Source organism: Rhinolophus sinicus, chromosome 10 (genome assembly GCF_057876585.1).
Source record: "Rhinolophus sinicus isolate RSI-liver-muscle chromosome 10, RSI-T2T, whole genome shotgun sequence".
Lineage (NCBI taxonomy): Eukaryota > Metazoa > Chordata > Mammalia > Chiroptera > Rhinolophidae > Rhinolophus > Rhinolophus sinicus.
In genome coordinates this window covers 18163598-18177807 of record NC_142510.1, presented here as the reverse complement: position 1 = coordinate 18177807, position 14210 = coordinate 18163598, and the positions used below count along the sequence as shown (strand labels likewise).

The window sequence follows — 14210 nt, the reverse complement described above, 5'->3', positions numbered from 1 at the left end:
CCAGTAGACAGTTCCCATGGTAACTGACACCACACTCCCACTGCCCACCCCGAATGACAGCGCCTGCCACTCCAATTGGCAACTTTGAAGAGAGGCACAAGGGCGCAGTTAGCCACTTACTACGCACGCGCATTCTCTTCTCACTGATTGGCGAGAGCATCTCACTTGCTCTTCTTCCCCGAGCCCCTTAGCAACGGTCACGGTTGAGCCCGAAGGAGACGCCCCCCCCCGCGGATTGGCTGCTCCCGACCTCTCCGCAGCGTCGATTGGCTGAAGCGCGGAAGGCGTCAGGCCTTGGAAGTTCTGCGGGAGAATCGGTGGATCCAGACAAGGCAGGACAGAGCGTGCGGCACGGAGCAGTGGCCAAATGATCCGCCAGAAGTCCAGCCTATGCCAGGGGCTGAGCATGCAGTCGGAGCTGCTACAGCCCTCCGAACCACGGCGGGATCCGGAGAAGGATCTCAGCTCAGTGGGGGAATCGGCCACGCGTGTGGGAACAGGTGTGCGGACCGAGTCCGGGATCGCGGCCTCAGTGAGAGCGGATGACGATCCTGCAGCCAACTTGTTCCCGGTGAGGGCGGGACTGAGTGGTGGCTCAGGAATGTTTATGAAAAGGGCTCCCCGGCGGGCCGCCACCCGTCGTCCTGTTTACTAACGTTCCAGAAGTTTCCTGGGCTGCCCCGGTTAAAAGGCGAGTGTGTGACCGGATTGTTAAAATGCTCATTAACAGTAGGACTTAGGGCCCGCCGGCGTTGCTCGTTCATAACCCTTAAGATGAGAAGGCGAGGTGGCGAGTTCTCACGCCCGCTGGAGATTCGCGACTGGCCAGGGATCAGGGTCCGGGTCCAATCCGCTTTCTCTCCGCAGCCTCCGCTGCCCCGGCCCCGGATCTGCATGTGGTGAGTGTGAAGAGCCTTGGGCGAAAGTGCCACTTCACTCTTGCATTATTCCTTTAGTGGTCCCCCAACAATCCTGTCCAACAGCTAGGGCATCCTCACTTTATAGATGAGACCGAGGCCCGGTGATGCCATTACCCAAGGTGACCAGAAGCCGGCCATCCTGTCTCCCCAGGCCCAAGAGCGAGTGGGAAGAAGGGAGCCTAAGGATGTGGCTGGATTAGCACAGCCACCCTGGGGTCCTGTCCAATGGGGATACTAAGGCGCACGGTGGGGAGAGGGGACTTGCCCAAGGTCATAACAAGGGAGTGACAGAGCAAAGACAAGAACTCAAGCTTCCTAACCTAGGCTTTATACCGAAGAAGATCATAAGAGTTCAGTTAGGCCACACCCGGTATTTATGGATGAAAAAGTGAGGCCCAGAGAAGGAAGTGGCTTGTCTACCCAGCAAGTTAGTGGGCGGGCCACACCTCAAACTCGCGTCTCCTGGTTCCCAGTCCATTGCTCTAGCCCTGCCATGCGTCTAGTGCATAAAGGCCACCAACACCTTCTTTCCTCTTTCCTGTGACAGGAAGTACCTGGACATCCATTCCATGCACAGGCTGGAGAAGACGGACAACACCGAGGCTATGAGGGAGTACGGAGGGCGGGGGAGGGGGCGGAGCCTGCTCGTGGGAAAGGCCAGTGGATTGGGGAGGCACGCGGAACGCCTGGAAGGGGCTCCTCTTATCACTCGCTCCTTCCGCTCTCCCTCCTGAGGGTGCTGGCCGAGCTGTTGGGGTTAGGCTGCCACGAGCGGGGCCTGCGGGACGCCATCACCCTGGACCTCTTCTCCCACGCTCTCATCTTCTGCCGCCAGCAAAGCTTCTCCCTGGAGCAGACGTCAGCGGCTTGTGCCCTGCTCCAGGATCTCCACAAGGCCTGTGTTGGTGAGAGGAGGCAGCTACCAGAGGTTTGAGCCCAGGGAAGAGGCGGCTGCACAGCACAGCGACCATGGGAAGCAGAAGTAGGGGGCTTACCACCTGGTTCTGTTCTGCCGTTACTAGCAGTTACCACGGTTATTCCATCTTTAAAATACGGATACAACACTAACTTTGTGAGACGGTTTTGAGAAATGTATGTAAATGCACAACAGTTCTCGGTAAAATAGCTCTTCTTTTCCCCCCTTGTCCCCAGCACTGGTTTTCTTCAGGATACTTTCCAAGAGCTGGAATTACTTATTTCTTGGTTCACTGTGTTACTCCACTAGGATATGAGCCTCTTACGGGCAGGATCCGACTGTCTGGTTCAGTACCCAGAACAGTGCTAGTGGGTACTCAGTATGTGCAGAGCGCACTGAAACATGCCAGCTCTTAAACCTCCCTTTGTCCCCTTCTGAAGCTCCTGCTCAGTCAGCAGCTGTTGCGTGAAATGAATGAATGCTCATCCGAGGGACTGACCGTCACATCTCGCTTTCCCTCCCAGCTACCCCCTTGGGCAACGTGGAGGAATGCTACCGCTCTTTCACCAGTGTGCTTTTCTGCCACGGAGTCAGAGTCAGTTCCCCTGACCTGAACCCTGCCTCTCCCCCAACTAGCTCAGCCCAGTCTCACGCTCGTCACCCTCCCCGTCCTCTCAGGGCCACGTGGGCTCCCCTGCTCCTGGGCTGCCGGGGATTTGGAGCAAAGTCCTCTAACTCCCCGTCCCTCCCCCAGCGCCCCCCTTTCAGTATCGACCTCTTTAAGGAGGAGCAGCTGCTGGCCCTAGCTGACTATGTGGTTAACACTTACTTCCGTCACTTCAAGCTCTATAAATACGTCTTCACACCCCAGGTACTGGGCCGTGGGCCCCGGAGACCGCCCTCATTCCCCTTCACTCCGTGCAGATGCCCTCTGCAGCTGCCCTCTTCCTCTTCCCAGGTGCGGCTGGATCTGTCTTTGACATACCTGGGGCTGCAGGCACCCCAGCTCTTGCCAGAGGAGACAGGTAGGGGAGAAAGCTGGGTCCAGGGCTGGGCCTGAGTGAAGCCTCACCCCTCTTCCTGCTTCTGGCTTGCAGAGAAAGAAGGAGCCGAGGAGGCGGAGAAGCAGGCAGTCACCCAACAGGAGGGGGGACCAGAAACAGCTGTCACGCCAGAGCCAGAGCCAGAGCCAAGTGAGCACCTGGGGGCTAGGATCCCCTCTGACCTCGGGCAGGTGGAAAACGAAGGGTTTAGACCACACCAGGACTTCAGACTTTCTGTTTTTGTCATGGTGTCCTTTCTGCAAATGATTCCTCATGCAGTAGTCCAGGATGACAAACAGATAAAAGCACAGCTGCTTGGGGTGAGGCAGGAGCCCCAGAACTGATGACAGTAACAGCCAGCACGTTAGCTGGCAACACTACATTCCAGGCAAGCCGTCTTATTAACCATTTTACACATATTAACCCTTTCATCCTCCCTCAATCCTAGATGCCAGGTGCTGTCACTATCCACATCTTACACGGAAGGAAACTAAGGCATGGAAAGGTTAAATCACCTGCCTAAGGTCACACAGCTGCTAAGCAGCAATGCAGACAGAGGTGGGCACAGCCGTTCTGCCCACCTCTCTCAGAAGGGCTGGCTGACATTTCCTGAACTGAGGCAACACTTCCACCGGGGTAGCCCCAGGGGCGCCTTGGAAGTTGTGTTTGCCCAGCTCAGGGAGTCCTTCAGCCCCAGGCAGCACCTCCCCTGACATGCTCCTCCTTCCCTGCCCTGCAGGCCAGGTTTCCATCCTTGGTGCCTACATCAAACGCCAGCTGAACAAGGAGCTGGGGCAGCTCCAACAGCTGGTAGAGGAGTTGCTCAAGGCCAGTGAGCAGAGGCTCAACAGCAAGCTGACCGCACTGGAGCAGCCCTTCCGGCCACCTCCAGGCAAAGGCAGGGGCAAGGCCAAGTGACTCCCAGTGCTTCCCCAATAAAGGCTTGGCCACAGCGGCCTCGTCAGCGTCCTCCCTTCCGAGCATCACTGGGATTCCCTGGCCAGGCCAGACACCAGACGCAGGGCACCGGCTCTCCCGGGCGTGTAACAGCTTTTATTGCATACGTAGCACTAAGACGACCAGGCATGGCATTCCGAGTGGCTCCCTTCCACCCCAGCTCTGATCGCGAAGCCCTGGCGAGCGGGGGTGGGGGTACAGGGTTGGTCATTATGATAATATGGTCGGTGGCGGGCATGGCCAGAGCCCAGAGTGGCCGGAATGATACAAATCCTGCTCCTGGAGAGTCCTGCTTCTGGGATTCCCCAGGCCTGAGGCGCTAGCCCAGCACCAGCATGGCCTCCTCCTCGGTGACGGCAGCTGACTCCCCCTCCTCTTCAGGGCCCATGCTGGGGAACAGCCCAGGGGGCCGGTGCTGGAAGAGGGCTGCCCGGTTCTGCTGCTCACCCTTCTTCACCCAGTGCCCGTAGAGCCGGAAGGCACAGCTGTCGATGAGGCGCCGCACTGGCCGCAGCGCGTAGGGGTCCCTCACCAGTGCACTCCTGGTCAGTGGCCGAGCCCGGTGGGAGCTTACGGCCACGCGCCCAGCAGCCAGCACTGTCCACACGGCCACCTGGGAGGGGACAGTGCGCTGTATTGCAGCACCCGCCACAGGAGACAGGTGACGGGACAGCAGCCCAGCCCCGGACTCAGACCTACCCGGAAGCGCTGCCGGGGGGTGAGGCTCCAGGGCTGGCTGCCTTCACAGCGCTCAAAGAAGGGGTGCCGCAGGGCTTGCTCGGCCGTCAGGCGCCCCGCGGGATCCACATGCAGCAGCCTCGAGATCTGGGGGGAAGCCAGGGCGTGAGCGGCAGCTCTTGGGCCTCCCCACTCACCCCGTGGCCCCAGCTCACCAGGTCCTTCACAGTGTTGGAACGGTCGTCCCACTCGGGGGAACTAAACTGGTAGCGGCCCTCCATGACCATGCGTAACATCAGAATCTGACGCCGGTGCCAGAAGGGCGGCGAACCAGCCAGGAGTGTGAACAGGATCACCCCGCAGGCCCAGCTGGGAAAGACATACGGTCAGGCAGGACGCGGGGCTGAAGGACGCACAGGAGGGCGGGGGCACCACAACTCACAGGTCGACCTCCTTGCCGTAGCCCGGGTGGGTTTCATCCATGGAGCATTTAAGGATCTCTGGCGCTAGGTACCCTGGGGTCCCACACAGCTCTGGGGAGAGAGGGCTGGGGTGGGTGGCATGTCACCAGCCCCCGCCAAGTCCCAGGACTAGACCCTGACCCTGCTGAACACCTTCTTGGGAACAGCTGACTTTCGGCTGTGCCCCTCGCCGCCTTCAACCCTCTGGGCCAAGCTGACACCCCGCCCCCCCACACACACAACACGTCTTACACAACATGTCACCACGTTTTCACATACATAACACACATGTATCTTTCCTGCATTCCTTCCTGCCCACACCTACTCCTCCTCCCGGAATTTACTCTGGTTAGCAGAGTAAGGGGAAGCCAGGGGGGATGAGTGGGAGAGTGGGATCCCCCCGAGCACACATGGGGTGAGTCCCCATTCAGAGCCCTTCCCTGGCTCCCACTGCAGCCTCAGGATGAAGGCATCTCCTACAGCGGAGCCCCCACAACTCGATCCAAACCTGTACTGTTAGTTCCTTCTGCCACTTTAGGCACACTTCTCCCACCCCAGCGATTTCCAACAGCCCTGCGTGGCACACTGCCAGGAGATCTAACAGCCGAGACTGAAAATGACTATCCTAGGAATTCATTCTACACGAAGGATTTACCGCCTACCACATACCAAGGAGCACACTGGCCCCAGGGGAGTTAGGTGTGTCCTCACCAAACTCACTGTCTACCAGGAAGTAAGTAAGTAAGAAACAACAGAGGAAGATGTGTGCCAGGAACGGGGGGGGGCGGGGGGGGCGGGCAAAGAACAGATCACAGGGGATCTGAGCTGACCTAGAGCTTTAAAGGAAAACCTGAATTTCCCAAGCGCAGGGAGAGGATAGAGAAGGGAGGCAAGGTGATTCCAGAACAGGGACGAGTCTGTGGGAGCCCAGAGGGAAACAGCACAGCTGAAAAGCATGAGCTCTGGAGTCGGACTGCCCCAGTTCAAATCCCAGCCCCGTGACCTTGGCCAGTCACCACACATCTATGAAATGGGGACACCAAAACCATCGACTTCAAAGAGCTGCTGAGAGGATCTAGAAAACTAAGCCATGTAGACAAGATGCAGCGTGGGGCCTCGCTCACACTAAGTGGCCAGTAAATGTCGGCGAGTGGAAGTCCAGTGCAAAGCCAGTGAGCGAGAGAAGGCAGCACAGTTAACACTCAGAGGGCTCCTGCAGTTGAACTTTCCTTCCCCATTTGTACCAGAAAATTATTTCCCTCACGACAAAACATTAACATGGGGTGAGTCTGCGTCCCAGCTTCCCAGGTGAGCAGTGCCCTCTGTCTCCGCCCAAGCCCGAAACTGCAGCTCAGCCCCACTATACGCCTCTCCCTCTCTCTTCCCTCCTGGGACAGACTCAGCCTCCCAAGAACCAGCTCTGGAGCCCATGCTCGGTGGGTCCCTCCAGCTAAATCAGGAGCTCATTCCTCCTGGTGTCCCCCTGCATGGCCTCTAGCCCCACTGGGTGCCACTTACCTGTTTACCCGTCTGTCTCCATCCTCCCCAGGGAAAGACACCCACTCTGAGCTGCACATCAGGCTTTGTACCCAGAGGACACGAGGCCCGTGCTCAGCAACTCCCCTCCTCGGTACATGGGACTCAGGGCTCAGACCCAGCCCAACAGCCTCAGGCCCAGGTCCCCTCACCTCGGAGCTTCTCGCCAGGTTCCAAGTGGCAGGAGAACCCAAAGTCTGAAAGTCGGATCTGCATATTGTCATCTAGGAGAATATTCTCGGGCTTCAGGTCTCGGTGCACAATGTTGTTGGCGTGAAGAAAGCTCACTGCTTCCAGCAGAGACCTCATGATGGACCTGGGGTAGGGGTGGGTGGGGGGCGCAGTCTCCTCTGCTTGTCCCTGCCCCGCCCCCCACTCCTGCTCACCCCAGGGGCTGCAGTCTCAGTCATTACCTGGTTTCCTTTTCGGAGAGGGCCACCTTCTCTGTGAGGTAGTCAAACAGCTCTCCCTTCCGCATCCTGAGGGATGGAATGGTTGGCAGGTGGGTGCCCCTCACAGTGGGGGCTGAGAAATAAGCCGGTGCTCACAGAAAACACTGTAGAGGACAAACTAGAGGGTCTGAGACAGCACCCCAAAATAAGCTGTGTACTGGGCAGCGTGGCCCGGTGGACTGGCAGCGGAACCACGCGCTGTGCCACTAGGGGGGCTATTTGGGCAAGAATAAGTGCCTTCCTGTGCCAATAACTTACAAGAGATCCTTGTTATCTGCCGTTCAAGAAGGGCCTTTTAAAGTGGATCTATTTATACCACCAACCAAAATTTCAGTTAATAGTGGGAAAAAAGTTGAATAGGATTTTATTTTGAATTTTGCTTATTTTGTCTTCTCTTTAAAAATGGAGATTATAGTTGCAACTCTGCGTCAAACCTTGAAACATGATGAACATATCAAGTATCACTTTGGACAGTGACCACTGGTCTGCAGAGCTGCATGGCGGTGAAACAGACGCTTCCCGCCTGCCCTTGGATTTCTGCGGAGGGCCATTTCTGTATGAAGACCTTGTGAATTTTTTCCAAGGGCCTCTCTTTAATATTTGGTATTCAAACTATTCCCCTTTGAAGTGCCTTCGCAACTGGTTTGCATTCTATTGTGTGACATCTGACAGATTCAGACTGACCAGAAAAAGCACTGACAGGCAGAGACAGACACCAGTATAAGATGTTAAACAATGAGGTTGGTGAGGGAGAATCTGGTTCACACGTGGTCAGCTCCCGGGCAGACACCCCTCTTACATCAGCCCTTCTTCCCGCGCACCTTTAACCGTGGAGGGCTGGGACAGTGGCCCTTGGGTCCTGAGGACTCTTTGTACTTCACTGATCACTATTGGACCTGAACTTGCCTCAATCAGGGCACCGAGGCCAGGGGGTGGTGGGCAGACCCTGGCTGGAGCCGAGGAGGATGGGCAGGTGGGTCTCGGCCTGCCCACTGCACTGTAAGGCTGGGCCATGCCTGGAGGTGAGGAGTAGGCTTCTGAGACGGCGCCGGGAATACTCACAGGTCAAACACGAGGAACATGAAACTAGAAGACTCGTAGGAATCGATGAGCGTGACTGCGGAAAGAGGCAGAAGGGCAGAGACAAGAGATGGAAAGGGACGGTGCGCTTCAAGGGGCTTCCACCCTCAGGGAGCAGCGGCTGTTACTGGGGAGGAAGGAGAACCACAGGAGGCAGTGGGGACCCAAAGGCTGGCCACGCCAAGGGGGTAGCAGGGGTGGCGGGGAAGGTGGCCTCACTGATGTGGGGGTGGCCAGCGACCTGGCGAAGGATGTGTGTCTCCCGCCGCGTGGCTTCCCGCACCTCCTCCAGCTGCTCAGGACTCAGCCGCTCAGTTGTCACCTCCATGATCTTCACGGCAAACTCATGGCCAGTGGCTCGGTGAACGCATCGGCGGACCACAGAGCTCACCCCTCTGCCAGAGCCAGAGAGCGCGGTCAGGGCTCCTGCTCTCCTGCCCCGTGCGAGCGCAGCGTCCACACCCGCTGCACCGGACAAATGACCCCTCTGGCACGGCAGTCTCCCGAGCAGCTGTTCCTGGCCTACGCAGCTTCACAGTAGCCTGAGCAAGCCACCTGGGCACCAGCACGGGGTGACACAGAGCCCCCGGGAAGGCAGGCAGGGTCCTGGACTCAAATTGCCCAGGGCTCATCCTAGGCAAGGCTGTTCCACTCTGAGCCCCAGAAGCTGCTCCCTGCCCTAAAACCCACAAGGAAAAAGTGGGAGGAAACGAGCTAAGGCTCCCTCCCAATTTGACTCCCACTTCCCTGATTACCCCAAAGTTCCAAACCCCAAACCTCCCCTACATTGATGACCTCAAGTGTAGGAGGCTCCAAATAAATACGGGGCCACTGACTAGAAGACCAAAGCTGAGACAGGAGACCTTGGTTTAGGCCCCAACTTGCCACTAATTAACCGCCAGGTGACCCACTGACATAATAAGCCTCTGGGGTTCCACTTCGCCAGCTCTGAAATGCAGCCAACAGCATCCTGAAGGGATGCCGAGAAGGCATTCGTGAGGCAGAGCCAGGAAAGCCCACTGGCTTGTAAAGACGAAGTCCCAGATAGGCGTTTCCTCGCTTGGGCCGTGTCACCAACGCCCTATGAGCCTACACGTACCTCAAGCTAAGGCGCAGATCTCGCCACGATCTGGCCTCACACCCCATTTCCTCCCGGTTCCCTGGCTGCCATTCACGGCCCTACTGCTGTGCGCTGTGGCCTCCTGCTCTTACATAACCCTGCTTGCAATGCCTGTCACCACATCCGGTTCACTCAAGGGATGCAAACTATTGACCCTCTGGCCAAATGTAGACCACAGATCTATTATATTTCAGTCAGTGCGATGTTCTGCACAAATCTGAATCCACAGCTCTCAGGCGGGACAAGACGCCTCCAGCTACCACAATGCTCACCACTTCCTACTGTCTTACAGCCACTTCAGTTTAATTTACTCCCCAACCACTGAGGGCATCTGAGTCGGAGGCCCTCTTTGAATCATTACTTATCTTTTAATGAACCTGAGAAACTGCTGAAAACTGGAGACCTCGGCCACATACATACAACATTTGTTACCATTTCAGGGGATTCAAAGACCACCGGAAGCCATCCAGCTACGAATACCTGCTACCTCACCAGTTCTTTGGGACTTCTCCAGCAGGAAGGCACCCAACGGTGTTTTACCTGTAAGAGCACTCACTTTTAACGAAGCCTTTCTGCCATGGAGCATGGCCACCAAGGTGGGCAAGCCAGGTCTTCAGACTCAGTCCAAGCTCTTTTTACTGATAACACACCAGTGCCTTGTGCTCTGCCACCCTCAGTCCCCTTCAATGTGAAGACTCCCCAGGACCCCGTCTTTGGCCCTGTTCTCAGGCCATATACACCCTCCCTCAGTAATCTTATCCACTTCCATGACCTCAGCCTTCATGCCCAGATATCTCCCTGGAGGGTCAGGCCAACACATCTTAACTGAAGATGGCTTCCCCAGGGTCCTAGAGACATCTCACCTTCACTGTGACCCCTGAACACCTCATCTTCCCCCGAAACTAGAATAGCTCCTTCATCCACATTCCTGGGCTCAATCACTGACAATGCTCTTCAGTCAGACTCCCAAACTAGAAACCCTGCAGCCATCGCTGGCTTCTCCCTCTGCTTCACAAGCTACCACACCCGACTAGGCCTGTCCATTCTGTGGCTCTCTCAAATCCGTTCCCCATCCCACAACCACAACAGCTTCCCTACTGCTCTTCCTGCCGCCAGTCTCAGCCCGTGCTCCCCATCTGCCACACTCCTTCTAGAATTAGCTTCTTAAAACAGTGCCAATCATGTCATTCACTCAGTAAGAACTTTCCAGCTTAAACTCTGCTAGGTTCTAAGTGTTCCTTCATCCCTCGGCAGGACACCTAGAGCCCTCTTTTTGAATGATGCCTAATACTTTCAACGGTGTAGTTGTGGAATGCACAACTGTGGAATGCACTCAAGCCTTGTCCTCTCTCCGTACTGCCTCCCTACTACCTACAAGATAAAAATCAAATCCCAGCTCCTTCAGCTGTCATTCAAGGTCTTCACCAAATGGTCTCATTGTCTTTTCAGCCTCGTCTCTGGCTATCACCCTGCTATTCTACCTTTGTTTCAGTGACTTAGAACTTATCACCGATTTCTAGAATGTGCCAAGCTCTTTTAAAGCTCCCGACCTTTATACATGAAGAAACTGGGAAAAGTAATTTAGGGAGAGTGTGCAGGTAGTTTACTGTGCAGAAAACACAAAACAGAAAAGATAGAGGAGACAAAGGATGATGCTAATCTTTGAACGAGATGATAAGGACCCTACCCTCTGTTCTGCCTTTTCCCAAACTGGTCTTTCGGTGCCCGTAGGCAGGGGAACCACTGTTCTTCCCTACGGGTTTTTCCTCGCCTCCAGGAACCCTCCCTGCCCTGGTATAGAAACCCGGGTAACCTCCATCCAGTCCCAGGGGCTTCAAATATCAACTATGCGTAAAAGACTCCGGCTACACCGTCCTGAGCCTTCAATTCTCTCCAGGATTCCTGATTCCATTGGCCTTTTGACATCTCCATGTGGTGTCTAAAATAAATCTAGAGTCTGAACAAATCTAATGGACACACTCCAGTCTGCTTTCCTGGGCCCCGTAGCATCTGTTGTGGCAGACCATGCCAACCTTCCAGAAGCACATTCTTCCTGTGGTCCTTTCTGACTCACAGATGGCATTGCCTTAACCTCCCTTGCTGTTTCCTCCTCCTCTAATCCCCTTAGGATGATTCTGTCTATGTTCTCTCGCCAACTACAGCCTATGCAGAGGCCTCCCAAATTGATAGCTCTAGCCCAACTCTCTCCCTTGAGTTCGACTCACAGACCCACGTGACAGCTCCAGCTGTGAATCTCAAACTTGACGTTTCCAAACGGAACTCTGGGCTTGCTTGCTCGCGCCTCCCCACAGTACGCTCCTTCTGTCTTCCCCATTTCAGTCAACGGTACGCAAGTGCTCAACTCCAAACCTTACAAGTTATTCTTGTTTTCTTCCCCTTCCCTCATGGTTCATATCCAATCCTTCGGGAAATTGTATCAAGTCTTCTTCAAACCACCACCTAAATCTATCCACTTTTCTCCATCTCTGTCACCACCACTCCAGTCTTCAACCATCACTGTCACTGGCCTCGATGAATCAGTAGCTTCCTAACTGGTCTCTGTGCTCCCATGCTTGCCCGCTCCTACCCATTCTCTACATAAGAGCCAGAATGTTCTCTTTTAACTGTAATAACACATCTGTATTGAGCACTTTACCATGTGCCAGGAAGTGTGCTAAGAGTATCATGTTAACTCTTTCCATCCTGACCACAGCCTCCCAAAGTAGCATCTATTTTTATTCCCAATAACAGTGGAGAAACCGGGGCATAGAAAGGTTAAGTTCCTAGCCTACAAATCACAGAAATGTAAAGCAGATCATGTCACTACCTCGCTTGAAATGACCAGTTTCATTTAAATGAAACTTAAATTCCTATCATGGCCTAAGGCCTTATATAACCTAACCTCTACTCACCTCTCCAACTTAATTTCCTCCTTCTTTTCCCACTTCTAGCCACTGCGCTCTTTCCATCCTGAATAGGCCTTTCCTACCTGAGTCTTATACACTTGCTGTCCCCACTGCCCAGAACATACAGGTTCTGACAATTAAGTTCGTGAACTTGCGGCAACAATGCTAACTTTTTTTGATATCAGAGGGATTATTCATTATGAATTTGTGCCAACTGGACAAACAGTTAACCAAGTTTACTATTTGGAAGTGCTGAGAAGGTTGCGTGAAGAAGTTAGATGACCTAAACTTTTGCTAACAATTCACGGCTCTTGCATCACGACAATGCACCAGCTCACACGGCACTGTCTGTGAGGGAGTTTTTAGCCAGGAAACAAATAACTGTATTGGAACACCCTCCCTACTCACCTGATCTGGCCCCCAATGACTTCTTTCTTTACCTGAAGGTAAAGGAAATATTGAAAGGAAGACATTTGGATGACATTCAGGACACCAAGGGTAATATGACGACAGCTGTGATGGCCATTCCATAAAAAGAGTTCCAAAACTGCTTTGAAGGGTGGACTAGGCGCCGGCGTCGGTGCACAGCTTCCCACTTTGGGGGTGACCATAGTGATATTCAGCAATGAGATGCATAGCACTGTTTCTAGGATGAGTTCACGAACTTAATTGTCCCACCTCGTATCCTGCCTCAGCTCATGCTCTGTTCATTTACATCCTTCAAGTCTCAGCTGCATTAATTACTCATTCTGTCCCTGTTTATTTTCTCCATAGCACTTATGTTGACCTTTATCTTGTTTTCGTGTTTATTGTCTGTCTCTATCACTAGAACATAATTTCCAGGAGAACAGAAACCTTGTGGGTCTTGTACCCCCAGTGTCTAGCACCGTTCGCCTGGCATACTGTACGTGCTCAGGAAACCTTTGATGAACAAACGTACCTGCCACTGCCTCTACAGGCCTTCCTTTTTCTCTGCCTGCTGAATTCCCTTTCTGGTCTCACCTCTTTGGGAAGCTCCCATAGCACTTTTTACACAGCCTGGTACTTTCTGATGTTCATGGGCCTCTTTCAGTCACCTCACTTGGAGTACTTCCAGGGCATAAGCATCTCTTCTACCCAACTCCTGTTTAGCTTTGTCTGGCTCAGGGCAGGTACTTAACTATGTTTGTAGAGCACATCAATGAATGAACTTGTGAAAAAACGGGGGTTGACCCAGAATAAGAATCTAGTGTCCAAATGTTCCCCCACTAACCGCTGACCTTCACCACTTAGCACTATCCTGTCTGGGACCCAACTTCTCCGGACCTCCGTTTCCCGGGCCGTGACCTCACCTGCCAATGACGTCCTTAGGATCGTACTTCTGGTAAAACTCCTTGGCCGCGGCCCAGTCGGGCAGCTCATCCTCCGGTCCCACGTCCAGCGTCATTCTGCAGGAGGTGGGGGCCTGTGTGGAGGAAATGGAGGGCACGTAGGACACCGAGGGCAGGGAGGCCCACAGGCTCTGAAAGGACGCACATCGCGACTCGCGGAGACACAGGCCTTGCGGCTGAGGCGCCAGGGTCCTGGGGGGTGGGGACGGGGTGGGGGAAGGATCGGGACTGGGGAGACCCCGCGAAAGGGCCTAGGGAGCCGGAGAGGTATCAGGGCAGGGCGGGGGAGGGAAAGGGAAAAGGCGTGGAGAACGGGGAAGGGGGACACGGGCAGGTGGCTGTTGCTGCGCAAGCGTACTTGGGCGAGTGCTGGGAGACGGCGCGGGGTCTCGCGCAGACTCACCCGCGGAGGCGGGGAGAGAAGCCAGGGTCCACGCGAAACCACTCGGTCGCGGGGTTCTCCTGCAGGTCCTACCTTACCCCGGGACGGGGCCGGCAGCGACCTCAGGGCCCGCCCCCATCCTGTCCGCCAATAGCCTGCACCGCCGGAAGACTGAGGTTGAGAAACCCTTCCGATTGGAAACTGGTGGCCCAATAGGAAGCCGAGAGTCCCTAGGCTGGCGCGGGCGTCGGAACTCCAAGTTACCGCAGGCTTCGACGCTGGGGCGTGGCTTCAAATCTGACCAATCAGCGCACGGTATCTGTTGGGGACAGCAGAGGGCGGAACTTGTTGACCAGTGCGGTTGGACGCCTGGAACGGGATCCGGAAGT

At 55.0% G+C, this 14210-nt stretch overlaps 2 protein-coding genes across 15 annotated transcripts; one reads left to right on the top strand and one right to left on the bottom strand.

Moving 5' to 3' along the window:
- Window positions 1-211: 211 nt before the first annotated feature.
- Window positions 212-3848, top strand: CFAP119 (cilia and flagella associated protein 119). Of its 13 annotated transcripts, none has more exons than XM_074323004.2 (9): window positions 217-500; window positions 731-899; window positions 1468-1533; window positions 1656-1825; window positions 2361-2707; window positions 2795-2861; window positions 2934-3029; window positions 3328-3437; window positions 3619-3848. In XM_074323004.2, exons 1-8 carry the CDS (start codon window positions 368-370, stop codon window positions 3387-3389), a joined length of 1110 nt encoding a protein of 369 aa, XP_074179105.1. In that variant the 5' UTR covers window positions 217-367; the 3' UTR covers window positions 3390-3437; window positions 3619-3848. The 13 variants fall into 13 exon arrangements, with proteins under 13 accessions (XP_074179108.1, XP_019572792.2, XP_074179105.1 ...); XM_019717244.3 differs by lacking the exon at window positions 3328-3437 and having other exon boundaries at window positions 241-571; window positions 868-899; window positions 2361-2431; window positions 2591-2707; XM_074323003.2 differs by having other exon boundaries at window positions 3328-3848.
- Window positions 3849-3912: 64 nt separating this feature from the next.
- On the bottom strand, window positions 3913-13999 carry PHKG2 (phosphorylase kinase catalytic subunit gamma 2). Of its 2 annotated transcripts, none has more exons than XM_019717246.2 (10): window positions 13843-13999; window positions 13401-13513; window positions 8263-8438; window positions 8026-8080; window positions 6925-6990; window positions 6664-6827; window positions 4957-5047; window positions 4730-4883; window positions 4536-4661; window positions 3913-4449 (listed from the first exon to the last, which is right to left on the bottom strand). In XM_019717246.2, the coding sequence occupies exons 2-10, from the start codon at window positions 13493-13495 to the stop codon at window positions 4156-4158; spliced, it is 1221 nt and encodes a 406-aa protein (XP_019572805.2). In that variant the 5' UTR covers window positions 13496-13513; window positions 13843-13999; the 3' UTR covers window positions 3913-4155. The 2 variants fall into 2 exon arrangements, with proteins under 2 accessions (XP_019572805.2, XP_019572804.2); XM_019717245.3 differs by having other exon boundaries at window positions 13798-13997.
- Between the last annotated feature and the right edge of the window lie 211 nt (window positions 14000-14210).